Raw genomic sequence first — 23,769 nt, 5'->3', positions numbered from 1 at the left:
TACAGACAATATACACTGTGGCGTATTTCTGTGCATGTGTGCCTGACCCATAGAAATAGCAAAGAATTTGAGAAATGTACATTATTGCAGTATATTAATGCCAGAAAGTTTTCTTAAATGTAGTCACATTAACTCCTCCCAATTATTTAAATAGATCTACTCCAAACATGACTAAGTCAGGGTCTAATTAGACAACAGGACACTGTTACATTTCAGACTATACTTGGACAGAAGCTGTTAAAATTGATGTGGCTTTCTGGAAGTATACGTTATTCTCTGCTATTTAAAAGAAGATACAATAGCACTGGGCATCTTCAGATCAACCATTTATTTTAAAAAGCTTTTTCATTTTGTTAAGTTGTCTAGAACAATAATAAAGCAGTCTTTAAAAAATAAGTCTAATAATTTGAACATTCTATAAGCATTTATAGTTATTGACTCACCTCTTTGCAGCAAAAAACAAACTGCCTGATTAGCACAAGAAAAAAAATCTGCATCTGCCTCCCAGCAATTTGCCTCTGTGCAGCAAACAGCAAGTTTCACTTTCAATTTCAACACAGGTCTCCCGATCATCAGCTGTTTCAGGCTGCAGGGATAACCTATTGTTGCCTGCGCAAGCCCCATTTTCCCTGTTTGCTGTAAGAAGGTAAATTGCTGGGAGGCACAGGCCAAAGAGTGGGGCAGGTGTATGGGGCTACATTCGATGTATAACACACACCCAAATTTTCCCCTCTTTTAAATTCCCCTCTTTTAAAGTGGGGAAGTGCGTCTTATACTCCAAAAAATATGGTATCTAAATTTCATGATATATAATTTCTTCTGGACAACTTCCTTTAAGAAAATTCTGATGTTCAATGGATCTGTTATAACCAGAACCCCATTGGAAATGATACATGATAAATGTTCCATTTAATTTTAAGCTTGGCTGAACTGCCTACATTTTCTCTAAATGTAACATCTATAAATGTTCATTGTGAACATTTGGTACCAAACTCATTAACAATAACATTACACTCTGTTTTAGTGGTGAAAACCTAAGACAAATGCATAGAAATGAAAGGTTGTACATACTGCAATATGGAACAATGAATTTTATATATTAAAAAATCTAAAGACTTACGTTGACATCTCTTGCAGCACTTGCCATCAACATATGCAGGCGCAGAATTAGGAAGACAATCAAAAACTGGGCAAATCAATCTTTCACATTGGATAGTACCATTCTAAAAAACAAAAGTTTATTTTAAAAATCATTGCCAGAACCTAGTCTATTAATTTTCCAAATAAAGAAAACTGGATAGTTGAAGACACAGATTCTTTAAAACATATCATGTCTTATATACAACAATAATTATGAAGGAGAAACACATTTTAAGGTAATTTAAATTTCTGATAAACCATTTCAATTGTTCCTAAAGATGTTCCAAATCCTGTTATTTTCATTCAAGATGCTGTATTGTACTGTAACTTGGAAGATTACTGACTATTATGTTTCAGTAAAAAATTTTCATAAATCAAAGTCTTTCAAATTATGGTGTAACTTCCACAAATGAACTGTTATATCTATCTTATCTACTTCTGCATCTGTGTCTTTGCATTTCTCTACTCTGTTTATAAATTGCTGAATAAGTGTGTGCAGCTATAAAGTTCTTATAAAGCATCTTTTTAGATAAGAAGTCAACTAATAATTTGAAAAAATAAAGCACCAGCTCTAAAATGTAAATCTCTTGGAGAAAAGCAAGTAGAACAGAATGTAGATGAGAGTAGCCAGCTTCACCAATGGAATGTTTTAGTAATATCATCATGTAAATTTATTTGAAATACCCTGTTCTAAAATGATTAATAATAATTGTATAGTTCTGTTAAAATCAAATGTAATGAGCCAACTTCCTAATCTAGTGAAGTGGGTATGTTCTACTGAAATAAACTGATTTTGTTACACTTATCTCTTTGCTTTATTAACCTTTCATTCAACTTTCTACTTTCTATAAGATTTAGCCATATTTTGATATATTCCGACCACATATTGTATTCATTGTAACAGAGAAGCTCAGGCTATTTCCTCAAGCATTTGGTTTAGAATGAGTTCCCTTCTGGTAATATTTAACACATTTGAGTCCCTGTTGGCATTTTAATAGTTATACTTTGTACCTATATAGTTATTTTGTCTTATTTTTGTTATTGGTTCTTTCTGTGCTACCCAAGTCATGGGTTGTGAATTGGGAACACATATAAAAGCTATAAAACAAAAACAAAAATCAGCCACAGGGTGAACAGACTGGAAGGGTAATACTTTTGCTTATCCTATTATTTCCCAACATTAGAATGTTATTGACAATTACAGCTCTATTTCATCTAAAGCATTTTAAAAGAGAAAGTACAAAAAAGAGAAAGAGAAAGTATATAATGTAAATAAAATGTGTAAAAATTTATGCAAATTTATTTTGTTGTAGAAAACAAGACAGTATGCATATGATTTATAACACTAGTTGGCCTAATTATGGATCTTGCAACTTTTTTTAGGCCCCTATGATTTCTTTTGCTTTTAAGTGATTTGGTCTGATAATTATTTTTGATCAAAATACATAAATATTTTAATACATAATTAGGTCCTTGATTTTCTTAAAGTTTACACTCATACCATGCAAGTGCAGTTCTTACAGCCATCTGTCCAAGATTCAAATTCTCTGTAGCTGATGCCCTTCATAGTACAGGTTCTTTCACAATAGCACTGATTCAACTTATTCATCCTCTGCTCCGCTCGGGATAGCTAGATAGACGTTTCACAGAAAGAGATTTGTTAACTACAGAAAAATTTGCCTTCACAAATTAAGCTCACTATGTAATACATCTCAATTAGCAGAAGAATATTGCTAAATGTGAAAACAGAAACGTTGATCCTAGCGTGAAGCTAAAAATGAAAGCAGTTAAGAAAAGGTCTTAACTGGACAGATTGCGTGGACGACTGCGACCTACCACATGTTTACTCGACCCGTGCCCCTCCTGGCTTGTACTGGCATCCTGGGAGGTTACACGTGACTGGCTCCTGGGCCTAGTGAACGCTTCGTTGGGTGAGGGTTCTCTTCCGGCCGCCTTGAAAGAGGCGGTGGTGAGACCCTTGCTCAAGAAGCCTTCCCTGGACCCTATGGAGCTGGCCAATTATCGTCCTGTCTCCAACCTTCCCTTTCTGGCGAAGGTTGTAGAGAGTGTGGTGGCTTATCAGTTTCCACGACATCTGGAGGAAAATGATTATCTAGACCCGCGCCAGTCCGGCTTTCGCCCCGGGCACAGCACAGAGACGGCCTTGGTCGCGTTGGTGGATGATCTCTGGAGGGCCAGAGATAGGGGTTGTTCCTCTATCCTGGTCCTATTAGACTTCTCGGCGGCTTTTGATACCATCAACCATGGTATCCTGTTGCACCGACTGGAGGGGTTAGGGGTCCGGGGCACCGTTCTGCGGTGGTTCGGCTCCTACCTTTCCGGCTGGACGCAATGTGTGTTGGCAGGGGAGCAGAGGTCGACCCTAAGCCCCCTTACTTGTGGGGTGCCACAGGGGTCGGTCCTCTCGCCACTCCTGTTCAACACATACATGAAGCCGCTGGGTGAGATCATTCGTGGCTTCGGGGTGGGATATCATCTGTACGCTGATGATACTCAGCTGTACATTTCCACCCCGAACCACCCCAACGAGGCCATCAAAGTGATGTCCCAGTGTGTGGAAGCCGTACGGGTCTGGATGGATGACAACCGACTCAAGCTCAACCCCTCCAAGACGGAGTGGCTGTGGGTTCCGGCCGCCCGGTTCAACCAGTTAATCCCATCTTTGGCCATCGGGGGCGTACAACTTGCCCCCATGGAGCGGGCGCGCAATTTGGGCGTCCTCCTGGATGCCCGGCTGTCCATGGATGACCATGTGACAGCCGTGGCAAGGGGGGCGTTCCACCAGGTTCGCCTGGTGTGCCAATTGCGCCCCCTATTGGACCGGGACGCCTTGCGCACAGTCACTCATGCACTGGTGACGTCTCACCTGGACTACTGTAACGCTCTCTACATGGGGCTTCCCTTGAAATGCACTCGGAGACTACAGTTGGTCCAGAATGCGGCCGCGCGGGTAATTATGGGGAGTACAAGGTACTCCCATGTGACACCTCTACTGCGCGAGCTGCACTGGCTTCCTGTGGTCTATCGGGTGCGTTTCAAGGTCCTGATAACGATCTTTAAAGCGCTCCATGGCTCAGGACCTAGTTACTTGCGGGATCGTATCCTGCCCCATACATCCCTGCGACCCATCCGCTCGCACAGAGAGGGACTTCTCCAGGTGCCGTCCACCAGACAGTGCCGAGGGGCGGCGCCTAGGAGCAGAGCCTTCTCTGTGGCGGGCCCAGCCCTGTGGAATGACCTCCCTCCGGATATTAGGACTACCTCTGACCTCCGCTCCTTCCGTGTAAAGCTCAAGACCCACCTATTCCAAGTAGCTGGCCTGGCTCAACCATAATTTCATATCGCTCCTGACGGGTTTTTAATTTTGTAATTTTATTTAGGGGATTTTAAATTGTGATTTTAATTGTTTCCACTCATCTGTCTACCTCCTCCACGTACACGTATACGTCTTTATTCTTGTGTATGTTTTGTCCATATTTGTATTTTATGTGTTTTTATTGTACGCCGCCCCGAGTCCTTCGGGAGAGGGTGCGGCTAACAAATAAAATATTATTACTATTATTACTATTATTATTATTATTATTATTATTATTATTATTATTATTATTATTATTATTATTATTATTATTATTATTATTATTATTATTATTATTAACTTCGTATGACCACTAATTTAAACATGCTGTATTTTCTCTTATGACAAGTACCTAATTTTATACTCAACACTTCAAATTTTGTAGCATGTCCAATTAACTATTAGAAAGGAGTAAAATTATTCTAAACTTTATCTATCAATCAGTCTATCTATCTATATCAATATAAACAAACAAACAAACAAACAAACAAATAAATAAATAAATTGTGTGGCAAGCCTGGAGGTTTCTATGAGGCCTGAGGGAAATAAGGTGATAGGATAGGATAGGATTCTGTGTGGCAAGCCTGAGGGAGAAAAGGGGATAGGATAGGAGAGGATTCTGTGTGGCAAGCCTGAGGGAGAGAAGGGGATAGGGTAGGGGAGCTTTCTGTGGGGCAAGGCTGAGGGAGATTAGGGGATAGGATAGGGGAGGCTTCTGTGGGGCAAGGCTGAGGGAGAGAAGGGGAGAGAAGAGGTCGAGAGGATTAGGAATAATTTGAATATATGTGTGTATATAACAATGCTAAAAACAAATCATGTATTCATTTGTTGAATCAATAGTATTTCAAATTAAAATCATTTTCCAGAACACTGATATTAAAAATGTCTTTTCTTTTATCAATTTAAAGCAACAACAACAATGTTATGACAGTGTGAGTAAATTACCGGATACTTCCAATGAATGAATGCAATAATAATTACCTATTTTTTAAAAATATGATTGGTTACAATCCTGGAGCAAAAATATTTTTTTAACATTTTGGAACATTACAAAATAAAACTAAAAAATCTATGTAAAGAATCTTTTACTTAATATATTAAGAAATACTAAGTTGTATGTAAAGAAGCTTTACTTAGATTTTCAATAACCTTAGATTTGCATAAAAATTGCATTTCAAATCATTTTGTTGTTGTTTGTGAAATAAGTTAGTATTTATTCAGCTCACTAAAAAGCTTCTGAAGAGCTTATTACCTTTGCAGATGTTTTGGCTAAAATATCCTGCAACTCCATTATTTTCTGCACAAGACCATGGAAGTCGTTACACGTTGGGCATGCTGAAATTACAAATACTGCATTGATCCCATTGCACTTTCAGCAAAAAATTGCAATCTAATATATCATAAGAAAGCTGACTGAACTTAATACAAATAGCAACTCTATAGACATTCATAAGATTGTCCTTTCAATCTACCAAATTGCATTGAAGAGCAATACATTTTAACAACCAATCTTGGTGTGTAAAAAATTAAACAATCCATCATATGGGATATTGTGGCATAAAAACTAGAGGACTTACTGTGATTAAGATCTGGGCACTGAGAGATAAATCCTTGAGGCATGATAAGAAATTGCACATCTTGCATTATGCCCTGTAGCAAAGTGATACAAAAAAGTTTATATTCCTAGCAATATAATATCTCAAAAATATTCTATATAAAACTGTCACAGTTTTAGTATACTTTTTTGTACACAAAAATCACAGTTTCTATGAAATCATTATTTCTCTATTTTATTTACTGTAGCATTAGAGGTAGCAATGCATGCACATATCAATACATCTATACATTCAACCATTTTCTGAGATTTATGATTAAATATCAAGGTGTAATTAAGACTTATTTCGTTGCAAGGGTTTCAAGAGACTTTAAAAGCAATTTAGACATAATATGGAGTTTAACTGAATTTTGAGACATTCATTAAAATAAAACATGGCAATATAAGACATAACTACTGTAGGAAGTTTGCACCCCCCTCTCCTAGAAGAATGAAATATTCCAGGAAATATTAAAAGGCAGAATATTATACCTCCATGGATGAGAAAAAAAGAAACATGCTCTTGGAAAGCAGCCACCATCTTTGTTAATATCCCCAGAAATAGTGGCGCAAACTTATCTACAAGACAAAAGGTCATTTTATCTACAAAACAAGACCTTCATCCTCAGGACATGATAGGATTAGCCCTCACTCAAGATCCAAACCAGGACAAAGCCATTAAGCCATAATAAAAATTGCCCAACACCCCTTCATTACATCACCCAGCAAGATTCAACCAAGCCTGGGACGCAAGACAACCTACAAAGTTATTCCTGCATGGCCCCATGAAAGTCTGACAACCAATCAAAATACATGGTGAGACAAAACCCAAGTCTGGAAGGATACAAACTCTACAGACCTCATAAAAGAGGAGGTGGAGTTGTACTATATGTAAAGGACCACTATATTGTTACAGAATTTCATGAAACCAAAGATGAAAACCTCCTAGAATGCATCAAAGAAAAAAAGAATGATATGGCCATAGGTGTATACTATAAGCCACCTAATCAAGCAGAAAAATAGATATCCTTTTTGCCAATCAACTAACCAACTTATGTAGGAAACACACAATAGTAATGGGAGACTTCAATTAACCCGATATCAATTGGAAAACTAATTTTGCACCAAGTGAGAAATCAAATAGGTTCCTAACCAACCTAGCTGACAACTTTGTCACCCAAAAGGTAGAGGAGGGAACTAAAGGGACAGCCATACTGGATTTAATACTTAGAAACAGCAACGGCTGTAAAGAGCTCTTCCAAAACTAAATTAGGTTTTTCTTTTTTTAATCTATATATACAGCTATATATAAACTCAATCTACGAACTTTTATCAACTGTCATAAATGAGGTTGACTGCCTGAAAGAATCTTTGCAAAGTTTGTTAGGAGTCACCCAAATACTACAGAAAGACTTGGGAGGACAACCATGGATAGATATGGGATGGCTAATTCAGAAAATGAAACTAGAGACGGGCCTTGTCTTCCTTCCAAAAATGTGAACACTCATAAAGAAAACACTCAATCAAGCAAAGGCCTAAGAGATGACCAGTATAACTACAGTCTAGGTTACTAGGTAACTAGGTTACCTTGCAAATATACAACAGGGTGAATAGAGGGTACTCCACTGTGAATTCACTCTGATAGATCTACTACACGCAGAATAGCTGCCAGTGAGAAGGCAATGTATGAGAATTCTCCTACCATCCAAGCAGCCCACAATTCCTTCTATGCTCTTTAGAATAAAGCCCTTTCTGAGCACCTTTTCAATATTTCCAATATAGGTCTCTTGCTCAGACAAAGTGTACCAACTCCTGAAACAGCATCACCAAAAGGGAACTGTTGCTTTAAATCCAGGCTCCAAAAGCCCTCACACAGCTAAGCCTGAGACTGCTGCAGCTGAATTTACCCTGAGAAGGCAAAGGAGTAATATACACACTGTGTTACCCATAGCTGCAGAAAGTGCTGAGGATGTGCCGGAAGAAATGCTGATTGACCTATTTAGTGCATTGCTGGAACCTGAGCAAGTTGATATTATTCAAAAAGTGGATGATCTAAAAGAGGCTCTGACAACAACTCAATCTACAGCAAAGCCTCTATTTAATTTGGCTCCACTAATTGCTCGACCTTGTGACAATATATTTAATCAACAATCTGCCTTTAGCTCAATAGTAAAAAAAGATAGTGTCACACAGGCTGACAGTGGGGTAACTGCACTGACTGACCCAGACTCTGAGAAACATCTGAAAGACAAAAGGCTTCATCACATAGTGATGTCGACAAACTCTAAGGATACAATCCAGCTTCCATCCTCATTTGACTTAGAAGTTCCCACAACATCTTCTCACAAAATGAATCCTCAGCTACGCCCCTCCAAAAATGGACATAAATCTACATTTATAGATATAAGCCAGAGTACCTGGCCATTTTAAAAAATCACTCTTGGAGCAAGGGCAGAGGCACACTGGCAATCAAGATATAGAGGAGCAACAAGTTCTGCAACCCATGAGGAGAAATATCGAACCTCACAACAACTGTGTTTATATGATATCGACCCAGCTCCAATGTCAAGTTGACATCCAGAATTGTTACCAGCTAGCCAACCAACCAAGCCAGAACATCTTGCCTCCCAGAACCCCATACAGATAATGACCTGGAATGTAGCTGGCTGGAAAGGGATGGTTGATAGTGGGCTAATGAGCTTTCTCCTTAGATTTGATGTAATAGCCTTACAAGAAACCTGGTTAACCAGTGGATGAACCAGTACAACTGCCAGGCTTTCAGGTATGGGCCTCCTCAGCCCAAAAATAAAGGGAGACCCTCTGGTGGGCTATGCATTCTTATAAAGCAAGAGTTGCAATGGCAGGGAAAGAAACTATATAATAAAGATAAGTATTCATACTTCATAGCTGTCAAATTTGAATATGAAAAGTTCAAATTAATACTGGTAAATGTGTATATCCCTCCAAACACATCCCGCTATTATAACTCTGAATACTGGATGGGCTTGGAAGTTATCCTAAATGATATATCTGTATTGTATCCTCAGTCCACAATAGTATTACTAGGAGATGTAAACGCTAGGTTGGGTCGTCTTTGTATGAGCTTGCCCAGAAGAAGGGAGTCCCAGGGGAGTTTTTTTTTTTGATAACCATCCTCAATGGCTCTCATGAAACTGCAAAAGTAATGCTGCTGGCCTGCTGCTAGTCTCCTTAACTTTTAAGGGTAATCTCCAAAATCCTGGGAGGTAAGGATAAGAATTACACGTATCCTTACATATACTACTTGGCCAATTCAAGAAGTGCACTGGATCTCTTTTGTGTGTCTAGAGATAAAGTTGACCTCTTTTCGGAGGTCACCGTACATGTTAGCAACAATAGCTATCATCAGCCTGTAAGCATGACATTCTGAGGCCGCTCAGATTTAAGACTATATAACATGGCTGAGATTTGTGTTTGACATCTCTGCTGAGGACTGGAAGAATTATTATGAGTGTTTGTTTGCTTCCAAGGAAACCGGCATGAAAAGCCAACACAGAAGATAGGCTCAAAATACAGAAGGATCTTGACAGAATTGAAAATTGGGCGCTATCAAATAAAATGAAATTCAATGGTGAAGAAAGTAAGGTTCTACATTAGGCAAGAAAAACAAAATGCACAGGTACAGTATATGTGGTACCTTGCTCAATAGTAGAGTCCCAGTGGACAACCATTTAAATATGAGTCAGTAGTGTGCAGCAGCTGCCAAAAAAGACAACACAGTTCTAGGCTGCATCAACAGAGGGACAGAATCAAGATCATGTCAAGTGTTAATACCACTTTATAATGCCTTGGTAAGACCACACTTGGAATACTGCATTCAAGTTTCACGATGTAAAAAAGATGTTGAAACTCTAGAAAAAGTGCAGAGAAGAGCAAGCAGGATGATTAGGGGACTGGAGGCTAAAACAAATGAAGAACGGTTACAGGAACTGGGCATGGCTAGTCTAGTGAACAGAAGGACCACAGAGAGGAGGGAGTCAAGCTATTTTCCAAAGCACCTGAGGGTACAACAAGAAGCAATGGATGGAAACTAATCAAGGAGAGAAGCAACTTAGAACTAAGGAGAAATTTCCTGACAGTTAGAACAATTAATCAGTGGAACAATTTGCCTCCAGAAGTTGTGAATGCTCCAACATTGGAAGTTTTTTAAGAAGATGTTAGATAATCATTTGTGTGAAGTGGTGTAGGGTTTTCTGCTTGAGCAGGGGGTTGCACTGGAAGACCTCCAAGGTCTCTTCCAACTCTGTTAATCTGTTACTTATTTCTTTCACAGGAACAGGAAGCAAGTTCAAAGCCCAAAAGAGGGTATAAATCTCTCTCTTTGTCACCCATGTGCTCAATTGTCCAGAACCTCAAATCATGTGGTCCTGTCCACCATTAAACCATCTTTCCATACAGTCTCCATGTTTCCAGTGTCTTTCTCCCCACTTGGAACTGAACCCATATGGACATTCCTTCCAACACTACAATGGTGAGTTACAAGTTAATTTATTTAAGAAGGTTTTACACAAAATAGTGCATGGTAGTATATATTCCAAATCCGAAGGTCTTCAACAATTAGACAATCACAAATCTGTTAAGAATAATTTTACAGAAACAAGTGCGAACTAAATTCCATTCCTAATCTGGAATTATTTTTACATATCTGAGAAGAAGTTTTATAATATTGGGAGGAGGGGGTGAGATTAACTGAAAATTAGGCTTTATTTTTTTAAAAATTCCTTTTTGCTGAATTTCAATGCTTATATCTAGCCAGCACAGCATGGTGACAAACAGTAGGAATGGTATTTAAACAACTTCTAAAGGATCACAAGTCACCTGACTTTATAAAATGGAATATACAACCATTGGTATATATATTTTGACTAATAAATATAGACAGCTATGTTTATTAATTTCTTTTTTCATAATCCTGTAGGAATAAAGGCATACTTAATCCATAAAAATACATGAAGCAATATATAGCATACAATTATTAAAGAAACAAAAATTTTTGTACCAGAAAACAAGGTATGATTATATTCCAAATCTCAGCAGCTGATTATTACTGATTTCAAATGAAGCACTAGTCTTTTTTAGCAGCCACATTGACTTCAAATGTTTTGGGTGTATCTATGAAATTCAACTAAGAATAAATAAATAAAAATCCAAGTCTTAATGGTTGTTTAAATGACGCATACACACCTGAAAAGGCCATTATAGTGAAACACAATGGTGGAATAAAATATGATAAAATATATTGGTCTGAACCATATGAAAATAGTTCTGTCAATGTATACAAAGTAAACTATGAACTGAACAGAAGATATTTTAGAAATAAAGGGCATCTTCTCAATAACCCCACATGTCTAAATGTTTCTCAGATCTATTATTTCAGATCAATTTCTTTAAACCAAAAATAACAGGGAATTTTCCTATAAAAGAACAGGGAATTTACAGTCTTTATTCTACTTCTCATTCTTGCTTTCTGGTTAATTCTTTTCATCTTTTTTTTATTTCTAGTCACTATTGTGCTATAAAATTGAAAACAAGTGAAAGAAAAGAAAAAGAAAGAAAAACCTATAAGCCAGTCTAAAAAAAACCCAAATCACTGTTCAATATCTTATTCTTAACCAATTTAGGAGTTCTAGATATTCAGAAAACATGATCCTAGCCCATTCACTATGCTATTCAAGACTGAAAAGACTCCCTTGCAGAGAAATTAAGAAAATGTGACATAAAATCACATGAATATGATTGAAGAAAATAAATATTAATTTCTTATCATTTAAATCAAAGGTCACCAACCGGTAGTCCATGGACCATTGGTGGCCACGAGAAAATTTTGGTTGTCTGTAGTGCACCGGGGTGGAGGAGCTGCTCTGGGATAACCAATGGGCCAGTGCTGTGACTAGAGTTCTGAAATATGGGACCAGCGAGGCAGCTTGTGGTAGTGCTGGAAATCTCTGCTGTAGGGGGAGGTACATGCAACTTGCAACTTTGCAGGTGGTGAACGTGCAAAGAGTAGTACAGTCCTCACCATCTGGAATGAGGTAATGGTGCTGTTGCAGCAAGGGGGAGTGGTGGTACAGGCGGGCCGAAGCAATGGGTGTCGGCAACCCCTGGCTCTTTCATCACCCTGCTGTGACTTCATGTCGGCTGAACCCACCACTGGCTGGCCCAGCCTCTCGGTCTCCCCTGCCAGTCACTCCTCGCCTGGCCTGAGAAGGGGAGGGAATGGAGATTCGCTCCATATTCCAGAGCAGGAGTGAAGCTTCATCTCTTTCTGGGTCTTGTGGGTGTTTCTTCCAGCCCTTGCTAGTGCTCCACACACTTCAGTTGCACGGGGAGACTTCCTCTCAGCCCAGATGTCAGATTTCCTAAAGATGCCTAATTAAGTCATAATTATAGAGTCAAGTTTTCAGTGCAAAACCAGTGATTTATTAGGAGCTCCATTAGGTAAGATCTTTTTGCAGTCAAGCATGTGCTTTGTTTGATTTACTTCTGACCTTTAGCCCTGTTCCTTTCCTCCCCTCAGTCTGTGTCATAAATCATATTACCCAATAGATGCACCCCTCCCAAACCAGCTTCAATAATCTGAGATCCGACTCCAGCTGACAGTATGGGTGGAATGCGCTCCCTCTCATTCTGTTCCCATGACAACACTGAGAGTTGACGTTCGGCTCCCCACACTTTCCAAAAGCAACCTGTGCAAAGCAAAAACAATTTGAGTACAAGTATAGGACTCAAGGCTATATCCTCCCCCCAGGCTTGTTTGGATTTTTTTCATGGAGTCTTTCTATAAGGCTATCAGTCTCGACATGTCTACTCTTTATCCAAGATGCTTCTGACAAGGGATAACCCTTCCACTTGATTAACTACTGGAGTTGTCTCCTGTGCCACCTCAAATCAAGGATTCTTTGCACCTCGTAATGGGTTTGGCCCCCTATGACCACAGGGCCTGGGAGCTCCTGTGGTAGTGGTCTCAGTGTGGATCCGACCTTGGGTTTTAAGAGGCTACTATGATGTATCTTCCCTAACAGTCGGGGCAGTTTCAATTGCATTGTGACTGGGTTGATGATCTTTACTATGGAGAATGGTCCAACAAACTTGGTCCCAGTTTCTTGCTAGGGAGTCTTAACCTCAAATATTTTGTGGAGAGGTAAACCTTCTCTCCCACCAAGAATGGTCATTGTGAGCTTGGTGTTTATCTGCCTGTTTCTTATAGGCTTGTGCCGCTTTAGCCAGAAATTTTTGACATTCTCCCAGATTGCTTTTAGCAGTGACATTCAGTCAGTCAAGCTGACTGAGTAAGGGGGATCCCTTGGATACTCAGGCATTGGAACAAAGTCCATGCTGCTTACTACTTTGAAGGTTTTAGTCCTGTGCTACTGTGAACAGCATTATTTTATGCGACCACAGCAAATGACAGAAGGTCTGCCCAATTGGACTGCTGATAGTTCATGTAGCACCTCAGGTACAGCTCCACCATAGCATTCAGTCTCTCTGCCCGTCCCCCCCCCCCCATTGGTGCTTGAGTGAAAAACCCAGCTAAGGCCCTGTGATGACCCAATGAACCGCAGGAACTCCCTTCAGAACTTAGCCATGAACTGGACCCCTCTGTCTGAGATAATTCTTCAAGGTACTCCCATGCAGGGGGTAGATGTGCTTCAGGAACAGTTTGGCCAGTTTGTGAGCTGAAGGTAGTCTGCTGCAGGGTATGAAGTGTGCTTGTTTGGAGAACAGGTCTATTATAGTCCAAATCACTGTTTTTTCCACACTTTTCAGCAACTCTACTATAAAGTCCATTGCAATCTCCTCCCATTCCCGTTGCGGGAAGTGTAGGCTAAGGGCTGTAGGTTTCTTTGGCTGTTCCTTTGGAGTAGCACTGCTTCCACTGCCATGTCGTTGGCGTCTGCTTGGATCATGAAGGATTGCTCGGGTCAGGATACTTCAGCACCAGTTCCTTTGCAAACATTTTTTATGTGAAGTTCCCAGAAGATGACCTAATTAATTTACAAACCTCAAGACAAAGTCCAAAAGAAATCCATTCATTTATTAGGATCAACATTCTGACATGTACTCCTGCGGAGCCAAAACTGATTTACACTTAATTGCATCCGAACTTTACCCCTGTGTCCACTCCCCTCTGCCTTGGTCATAACTCACATTCACCAACAAGATGCTATGGCAGGTTATGGACATGAGCATATGAGACCTGACTCTAGCCAAAAGTATACATGGAATTCTCCTCCCTTCTCTATGCCACTTGATAGTAGTCATGGCAACAGTTTAAAAGTTGACATCTGGCTCCCCTCACTTCCCAAAAGCGACCTGTGTAAAACAAAGCAATTTGAGTACAGGCGTACAACTTAGGGATGCGTCCCCCCCCCAGGCTTGTCTGGATTTTCGGCATGGAATTTTGCTATAAGGTAATCAGCCTGGATATTCCTACTTTTTACCCAAGATGCCTCTGATAAGGGGTAGCCCTTCTACTTGATTAAGTATTGGAGTTGTCTCCTGTGCCACCTCGAATCAAGGACTCATTGAACTTAATAATGGGTTTGGCCCCCTATGACCATACGGTATGGGGGCTCCCAGGGTAGTGGTCTCAGAGTGGATCCGATCATGGGTTTTAAGAGACTACTATGAAATGCCGGGTGTATCTTCCCCAGCAATCGAGGCAGTTTCAATTGCACAGTGACTGGGTTGATGATCTTTACTGTGGGAAATGATCCCATAAACTTTGGCCCCAGTTTCTTGCTAGGCAGTTTTAATCTCAAATATTTTGTGGGGAGATAAACCTTCTCTCCCACCCGGAATGGCCATTGCGGAGCCCGGTGTTTATCTGCCTGTTTCTTATAGGTTTGTGCCGCTTTAGCCAGTGCTTTTTTGACATTTTCCCAGGTTGCTTTCAGCATCGACATCCAATCAGTCAAGCTGACTGAGGAGGGGGGATCCCTTGGATACTCAGGCATAGGGACGAAGTCCATACTGCTCACTATTTTGAACGGTGTGAGTCCTGTGCTACTGTGAACAGCATTACTGTATGTGACCTCGGCAAAAGATAAAAGATCTGCCCAATTGCACTGCTGATAGTTCACGTAGCACCTCAGGTACTGCTCTACCATGGTGTCTCTCTGCTGCTCCATTGGTGCTCAGATGAAAAGCTGAACTAAGACCCTGAGATGACCCAATGGACCACAGAAACTCCCTCCAGAATGTAACCATGAACTGGACCCCTCTGTCTGAGATAATTCTTTGAGGTACTCCATGCAGTTGGTAAATATGCTTCATGAACAGTTTAGCCAGCTTGTGAGCCGAGGATAGTCCGCTGCAGGATATGAAGTGTGCCTGTTTGGAAAACAGATCTATTACAGTCCAAATCACTGTGTTTCCCCCACTTTTCGGCAACTCCACTATAAAGTCCATTGCGATCTCCTCCCACAGCCTCGTTGGCTCTGCTACTATTTGCAGCAGTCCATGGGCGGGGTGGTTCCCAGCTGTCTCTTCATTTTGGCGCAGATGGTGCAACTTTTCATGTAACTATCCACATCTTTCTTTATGCCAGGCCACCAGAATTGCTTTCGGGTTAAATTCAAAGTCTTTAGGAATCCAAAGTGGCCTGCCGGTTTGGCGTCATGGCTCCTCTGGAGAATTAGGATGTCTAGGGATTCTGGGACGTAGGGTTTCATCCCCTTCTATGCAAGGTCATCTCTTTGGGTGATGATGTGTTGGTTGCTTTGGAACCAGGGGTCTGCTAGCAGTTCGGTTTTTAGCCTCGTTGTTAGGTCGCTTGTGGGTTGGTTTTGCCGGTCATGGAGTTGCCATCTGGTGATCACTTGGGCAGCTGTTTGTGTAAAGGGAATGATGGCATCCACTACATGCTCCCTTTCACATTTGTACTGAGGCATGCAGGAGAGGACATCAGCTAGAAAGTTCCTCCCCCCTGGAATGTGCTTTAACATAAAATCAAAATGATTGAAGTATTGAGCCCATCGGACCTGTTTGGGTTTCTGAGGGGTCCTAAGTGCCACCAGGTTTTTGTCGTCAGTCCAGACTTCGAACGGTTTCTGGCCCCTTTCCAACAGGTGTCTCCAGGTCAGCAGTGCCCATTTCACCCTGAAAGCCTCCTTTTTCCACACGGCCCATCATCTCTCTGTGTCTGTGAGCTTGCGGGAGGAGTAGACGCAGGGTTGTAAGTTTCCTTGGTTGTTTCTTTGGAGTAGCACCACTCCCACTGCCATGTCACTGGCATCTGCCTGGATCACAAAGGATTGTTCAGGGTCAGGGTGCTTCAGCACCGGCTCCTTTGCAAACATTTCTTTTAGTGTTTCGAATGCCTCTTGGCAGGTTAGGTCCCATTGTAGGGATTGTCCCAGATGGGGTTTCATTCCTGGGCTCCCTGTCTTCAGGAGGTCTGTTAGGGGCTTGGCAATTTTTGCAAAGGAGGGGATGAATTGCCTGTAGAAGTTCGCAAACCCTAGGAAGCTTTGTAGCTGTCTGCGGGTGTGAGGGGGTTGCCAGCCTAATACGGCTTGCACTTTGGCTGGTTCCATCTCTATTCCCTCATTTGACACTCGGTAATCCAGGTAGTCTAACTGTGCATGGTGGAATTCACATTTTGATACCTTGACATTCAGATTGGCTGTCAGAAGTTTTTCCAGTACTTGGCAAACCAGGGGTATGTGGTCGTCCATGGTCTCAATGTAGATAAGGATGTCACCAGGTAGACGAGGACGCCCTTGTAGAGCTGCTCATGCAGCACCTCATTTATTAACTGCTGAAATACCGCTGGGGCCCCCTGCAGTCCAAAAGGCATCACTTTGAATTGAAAGCTTCCTAGGGGGCAGTTGAATGCTGTTTTCCACTCATCTCCCTCTGTGATACGTACTCGGTAGTATGCTTCTCTAGTCTGGTGAAGACTTTTCCCTTGGCCAGGTGAGATAGCATGTCCTTCATGAGGGGGAGGGGGTATAGGTTGTGTATGCACACCGCATTTATCCCTTGAAAGTCCACACACAATCTCATAGTTCCATCTTGTTTTTCCTTGAAGAGGACTGGTGCTGCGACCCATTGATTCGCTTGCTCAATCAACCCCCTTGCTAGGTTTTTGTCTATGTATTTGCGCATATCTTGCATTTCCCGGGGCGTAATGACATACATTTGGGCTTGGGTAGTTTTGCTCAGAGATGACTTTGATGGCACAGTCTGTATCACAGTGAAGAGGCAGAACATTGAACTTGGCCTTGCTGAATACTTCTGCGAGGTCCTGATATTCCATCGGAATCAGTTCAGCCTCTGGGGTTTTTTCGGATGTGGTTGCCAGTTGTTCTTGTGGGCTCTTTTGGGGGGGGGTGTCCTGTGTGGGTGGTGTTTCTGCTATCTGGTATGGGAGGTGTTGGGGGCCCCTTGATATCCTAAGTCTTCGGGTACCCTCTTTCCACCAGATGATCGGTCCCCACTTGTCTAGCCAGGAAAGTTCCTGTATGACTGCGCCTGTCATTTTGGGGGCTATAATGAATTGAATTACTTCCCAGTGATCCACTCTAGCTCTAGCCACACTGGTTCAGTCAGGTGGGTGGCATAGGCTCCTCCCATTAGGGACCCATCAACCTGCTTGAACTGGATCAGGTGGACCAGACTTTTTGCTCTGATCCCCAGTTTCAGGACTGTGGTTAGGTTGATCAAGCACCTTGTGCAGCCTGAGTCTATTAGGGCTTGAAAATCACCCAGATTTCCTGTTTTGGGGGCTGTGAGGTATATCGGAAAATGGAAAGGTGAATTGGTTCACTCACCATTGGGTCATTTTCTCCCTCGTCCTCGCTGTCATATGATTCGGGCGACTGGTTGTTGTTGCCTGGAGTTCCACCACTTTTGCCTGAGGGGGAAGGGGCCTCTGCAGCTTGGAGGGCTTTCCCGGATATGCTGGTGGTCTGTTTGGGGCCTTGTTCTGGTCATGTCCTGGGTGGTGGGTCTGGTCTTGATTTTGGGGCTGGGGTTGGGCATGCAGCTGCCATGTGGCCCATCCCCCCACATCAGTAGCATTTCAGCGGACTTCAAAGGAGGGCTGGTTTTAGGGCTGCTGTGCTGCTGTGGTTTCCCGTTGGCTGGCTGGTTTCAGGTCAGCTTAACATCTCTCTTTTGTGTCCATTTGCTTTCTCATGTAATTGGCGCACAGCCCGCTGCCGACTTTTGTTGCTACTCGGAACCACTCAGAGAGTCGATTTGGGATGTCGCAGTATGCAGTTACCTGGGTAATTTGCTTGTCCAGGCTTGTTCTGAAAAAATGCACCAACAGCCTCTCTGGTAAAGGGGGTAACCTTCCTATGACCCTCCTAAATTCATGGATGTATTCTTTGATGGGGCGGGCCCAATGCTTTACGTTGCTGAGTTCCTCTTCTGCATATGGGCCCTCCTCCATCTCCTCAAATCTGGCCTCTAGCAGTTGCAGGAAGTCATATATGTCTTGCAGTTGGGGGGCTCTCCTCTTGTGGAGGGCTGCTAACCATTCCCTTGCTTCTCCCTCGAGCCCCTCTGTGATGGTATTCACGATGGCCCTGGGGGATGGGTAGAGGTGCCCATAGTGTTCTAGGTGGATATCAGCTGAATCGAGGAATAGAGCTAGCTGGTCAAACATTCCCCTGAATTGGGGCAGGTCATTCAGCCCTACTCCTCCAACCTCCTGTTGGCCTCTGTATGCTTGCACCTGATATGGCTGGCCATCTTCCTCATCTCTAGTTTGGAGAGCGGGGGGGGGGGGTTTGTCTGCCTTGGGAGAGTCACTGGTTGCAGTGGGAGAGGCACTGGTTGCAGTTTTGGGCTCCTTCTCCTTCTATTGGGTGGAGGAGGGGGGCTGTGCTCCAGTCTGCGTCTCTTCCCCTCAACATGATCAGATGTCCCTCCCCTCTCTTTTGGGCGACATGATGGCCCCTCATCAGCAAGGGTGTTCCGGTCAAAATCCTCCCTCTGTTGCTCTATTGCCCTCTCCAGGGATTCCATTTGGGGCTTTGGAAGCCTAGCTTGTGCCCAGTCCCACCTCCGGTCCATCCTTGCTGGCTTAGGGGCTAATTTCCACAAGTACTCATTCTTTCCTGTTTCTGCTGCTGGGAAAGACATCGCTGCTTGGCATTGCTGCATACCTCTAGCTTTCTTCAGCCTCATGTTGCCTGATTTTCCGTCCAAGCACCCCAAATATGGGGGGAATACTTGGAGAGCACGGGATTCATTAAACCCGGAAATCTTGATAGATTTTTAAAAGTAATTTTGGCTCTCTGTGAAGTTCCCAGAAGATGACCTAATTGATTTACGAGCCTTGAGACAAAGTCCAAAAGAAATCCATTCATTTATTAGGATCAACATTCTGACATGTACTCCTGCGGAGCCAAAACTGATTTACACTTAATGGCATCCGAACTTTACCCCTGTGTCCACTCCCCTCTGCCTTGGTCATAACTCACATTCACCAACAAGATGCTACGGCAGGTTATGGACATGCACATATGAGACCTGACTCTAGCCAAAAGTATACATGGAATTCTCCTCCCTTCTCTATGCCACTTGATAGTAGTCATGGCAACACTTTAAAAGTTGACATCTTAGTGTTTCAAATATCTCTTGGCAGGTTAGGTCCCACTGTAGAGGTTGTCCCGGGCAAGGTTTTGTTCCTGGGCTCCATCTTTAGGAGGTTTGTCAGGGTTTGGCAATCTTCTTGAAGGAGGGGATGAATTGCCTGTAGAAGTTCGCGAACCCTAGGAACCTATGTAGCTGTCTGCGGGTGCAAGGGGGCTGCCAGCCTAGGATGGCTTGTACTTTGGCTGGATCCATCTCTATTTCCTCATTTGCCACTTGGTAGCCCAGGTAGTCTAACCGTGCACGGTGGAATTCACATTTTGATAGCTTGACGTACAGGTTGGCTGCCAGAAGTTTTTCCAGTACCTGTCGGGCCAGGGGTATGTGGTATTTCATGATCTCCGTGTAGATGAGGATGTCATCCAGTTAGATGAGGATCCCCTTGTAGAGGTGCTCATGCAGCACCTCGTTTATTAACTGCATGAACACTGTTAGAGCTCTCTGCAATCCAAAAGGCATCACTTTGAATTGGAAGCTCCCTGGGGGGCAGTTAAACACTGTTTTCCACTCACCTCCTTCCCTGATCTGTACTTGGTAATATGCTTCTCTAGTCTGGTGAAGACTTTTCCCTTGGCCAGATGAGATAGCATGTCCTTCATGAGTGCGAGAGGGCATAGCATTGATTCCTCTAAAGTCTACACACAGTCTCCTAGTTCTGTTTTTTTTTTCTTTGAAGAGGACTGGCGCCACGACCGATGGCTTGGCTGGCTCGATGAATCCTCATGCTAGGTTTTTGTCTATGTATTTGTGCATTTCTTGCATTTCTTGCATTTCCTGGGGCATCATGGTGTACAGTTTGGGTCTTGGTAGTTTTGCTCGGGGATGATTTTGACAGCTCAATCTGCCTCATGGGGGGGGGGGCAGAATGTTGCACTTGGTCTCGCTGAATACTTGTGCAAGGTCTCAATATTCCGCTGGGATCTGCTCAGTCTCTGGGGTTTCATTGGATGCGACTCTTTAATGGGGCGGCCCCTCTGCTTTAGGTTGTTGAGCTCATCTTCCTCATACAGGTCCTCTTCCACCTCCTCAAATCTGGCCTCTAGCAGTCATAGCAAGTAATCTACGCCTTGCAGTTGGGGTCTCTCTTCTTGTGGAGGGCTGTAGCCATTCCCTTGCTTATGAGAGAGAGAGAGAGAGACAGAGAGAGAGAGACAGAAAGAGAGAGATGAGAGAGAGATGGACAAAGAGAAAAAGGGAGATAGATGAGAGAGAAACAGAAAGAGAGAGCGACAGAGAGAGAGATGAGAGAGGGGGAGAAAGAGATGAGAGACAGATACAGAGAGAGAGATGAGAGAGAAAGAGAGAGAGAGAGAGATGTGGGAGAGTGAGAGCAAGAAAGAGAGGAGAGAAATGAGAGAGCCTGGTGTTTTGTTTTCTGTGGGAAACAGGTCCAAATTGAGTGTTTAAGGTTGCAGAAACAGGCTGCCAAGCTAAGTGCCTGAAGGACCCTATCCTGTCACTGGGAGTCCAGGTGCTGCAACTTTATAGGAGATTGGAAACTTGTCAAGACTGACTCAAACTTTAATTTATATCTGACAAGGTTGACAAGCTTGACAAAGGAAAGGATGGTGGTGAATTGGAATGCAAGAGTTTGGGGAAATGGCATCCAAGTGTCGTCGGTTCCCGTGAGACATTGCTCTCCCCCTCAAGGACACCCAGAGCAGATGTCACAGCGTGGCAGCCTGGTTCTCATACCAAAATGAACAGAAGTGATTGGTGGACATAATGAACTGTGGGTGGCCCATGAGGAAGCCAGAGCTGGTTTCACTTCTTCTGTGACAATATGGATTTATTCAGTAAAGTTTATGCTCTTAATAAAAAAAATACCCCAGGAGTTTCTTTTTCTGGATTCGCCAACTGGATAGTTAACATTAAACCAGCTCTGCAAGTAGCAGCCTACCTGAACCTCACCAGGAGATTGGCAGTCTTGAGATGTCAGCAATTGACAAAGGAATGAAAGGTGGAAAAGCCAAGGGAAGCCTCCTCTTGAGAGACCTCAGTGGCAGCCCAAGACAACCCTGGGATGTAAGAGGCAGCACACACCCCAAAGAGAGGACTAGGTAGCCAGAGCAACAGGTCGTGCTAAAGGGGGAGATAGCGATGGAAGGACTCTATTTAGGCCCCAAGAGCTGGTGGGTGAGCCACATGGAGGTGGTGGAAGCAGAGGATCAACAGTGGGAGAATATGTGGAATAAAGTTTTAAAATTAACATTAAATTATAATTTAAAAGAAACTTTCTGTATGATGATTTATCATTGGTATTTAACTCCAGATAAGTTGTTAAGATAAGTGTCAGGTCTGCAGTCATATTCCTTTCTGGATCTTTGACCTGTCACACTCTCTCTTATTTTACTATGCTGGTTCATTAGTGGGGAATTGGGAGGGGGGAATAGTAAGGAGTAAATGTGTTGTTATCAAATAAAATTTATTTCTAGAAACGAAGGTCATCTTTTGTTCTCTACACCTCGGAGCCTGACTGGAACTGGATGGGTGGAACTGCCTGTGGGGCAGTGGAAGATTGGACCATGTGATGGACTTGTGGGTGTGGGGGCAAAATCATGAACTTTCAACTGGGTGGGGGGAACCGGGAAGCTTTCAGATTCGGGTTTTCACAGACGTGCCAACATGACTCTCTTAATAAATTGGAACTTTGAGGAATGCTTTGCCTTGGACTCTGATTTAATTTTGGATCTTATTTGGAATGCTGACATTAACCCGAATCTGCTGAGGAGGGACAGGTGTCCATTGGTATTGGGCCCATTCATGACCTGGGAAGAAAGCCCACCCCGGTGGTGCTTGATTCACAGGCTGTAGGCCAACCATTGGTAGCTGGGGAAGGGGAGATGTGCCCCAGGCCCCTTTCTGCTGGCTGGATTGAATTTCCCAATTCGGTGGAGGCCCTGTTTGCACTCCAAGAGGGAGGACTGCTGATGTGGCAGATGTTGGCTTTACTCCAGCAGCAAGAGGTTGGTTCAACTCGCTAGTCACTGTGTAGAAGGAGCCAAGATCTCCATTCCATTGCATCACAGATTCTCTGCTAGGGAAGGAGAATGTGGGCTGGGCCAGGGTCCACATAGGTGGTCCTGAAGGAAGGAGAGGGTTGATCGGAAGTGGAAGATTATGTAAAAAGCTGTGATACTTGCGCAATGAGGAAAACATGGCCGGGGAAGCCCCCTGGACTACTACAATGAATGGCCAGCCCTAGCCGACCATGGGAAGAGATTAATGTAGAGGTTAACATAATAGAATTAACCACCTCTTCCCCCTCAGGACGACCCTTTGGCTTATTGGGGAATTTATCATGGAATTGTTTTACTAACGTATCCGCTTTTAGGTTCCAGTTTTTCACCCAAGTAGCTTCAGACAAAGGGTACTCCTTCCAATGCACTAAATACTGTAAGCGACCCCTATACAGCCTGGAGTCTAAGATTTTTTTCACTTCATAATGTGTTTCCCTTCTATCACTACAGGAGGAGGGGGAGCTTGGGTGGACGGTCTTATGCTGGACCCAATTACTGACTTCAACAAGCTACAATGAAATACTGGGTAAATTTTCCTTGGGGGTTTGGTGTCTGCTGCAGGTGCTGCAGGTTCTGGGTGATCTGGGCTATTGGGTTCAATCGTCCCTGGGTGGCCCATTGGCTCCACTGGTGGTAACAACCCAAAGCCAATAATCAATTTCCTAACACCATCCTCTCACTTTATTGTAGGTGCCCACTTGTCCAGCCATGCAAGCCCCAAGATAATTGATTCCTGCCATCATCCAAAATTAAATCAGAGTCCAAGGCAAAGTATTACTCTAAGTTCCAATTTATTAAGAGAGTCATGTTGGCACATCTGTGAAAACCCGAATCTGAGCTTCTTGGTTTTCCCCACCCAGTTGAGAGTTCATAATCTTGTCTCTACACCTCTGCACCTGACCAGAACTGGATGGGTGGAACTGCCAGCATGTCACTGGAAGATTGGGAGCATGTCACTCCCAGTAGTCTTTTGGTACTTGGTTATAGAT

At 42.9% G+C, this 23,769-nt stretch overlaps 1 protein-coding gene across 6 annotated transcripts in view; it reads right to left on the bottom strand.

The window, feature by feature from the left end:
- The window catches only part of NELL2 (neural EGFL like 2), a 407,393-nt gene that overhangs the window by 288,996 nt on the left and 94,628 nt on the right, over positions 1–23,769 (bottom strand). For all 6 annotated transcript variants that reach the window (XM_081957428.1, XM_081957430.1, XM_081957429.1 and 3 more), the window contains exons 6-9: positions 6,094–6,166; positions 5,769–5,851; positions 2,642–2,770; positions 1,121–1,223 (exon numbers count right to left, since the gene is read on the bottom strand). In XM_081957428.1, the coding sequence (XP_081813554.1) occupies positions 1,121–1,223; positions 2,642–2,770; positions 5,769–5,851; positions 6,094–6,166 (388 nt within the window). The remainder of the gene's footprint in view (positions 1–1,120; positions 1,224–2,641; positions 2,771–5,768; positions 5,852–6,093; positions 6,167–23,769) is intronic.

The sequence above is a fragment of the Natrix helvetica genome, assembly GCF_964273705.1.
Source record: "Natrix helvetica genome assembly, chromosome: 6".
Taxonomy (NCBI): Eukaryota; Metazoa; Chordata; class Lepidosauria; order Squamata; family Natricidae; genus Natrix; species Natrix helvetica.
Note: the sequence above shows the minus strand (reverse complement) of the source record. Positions and strands in the feature narration are given on the sequence as shown.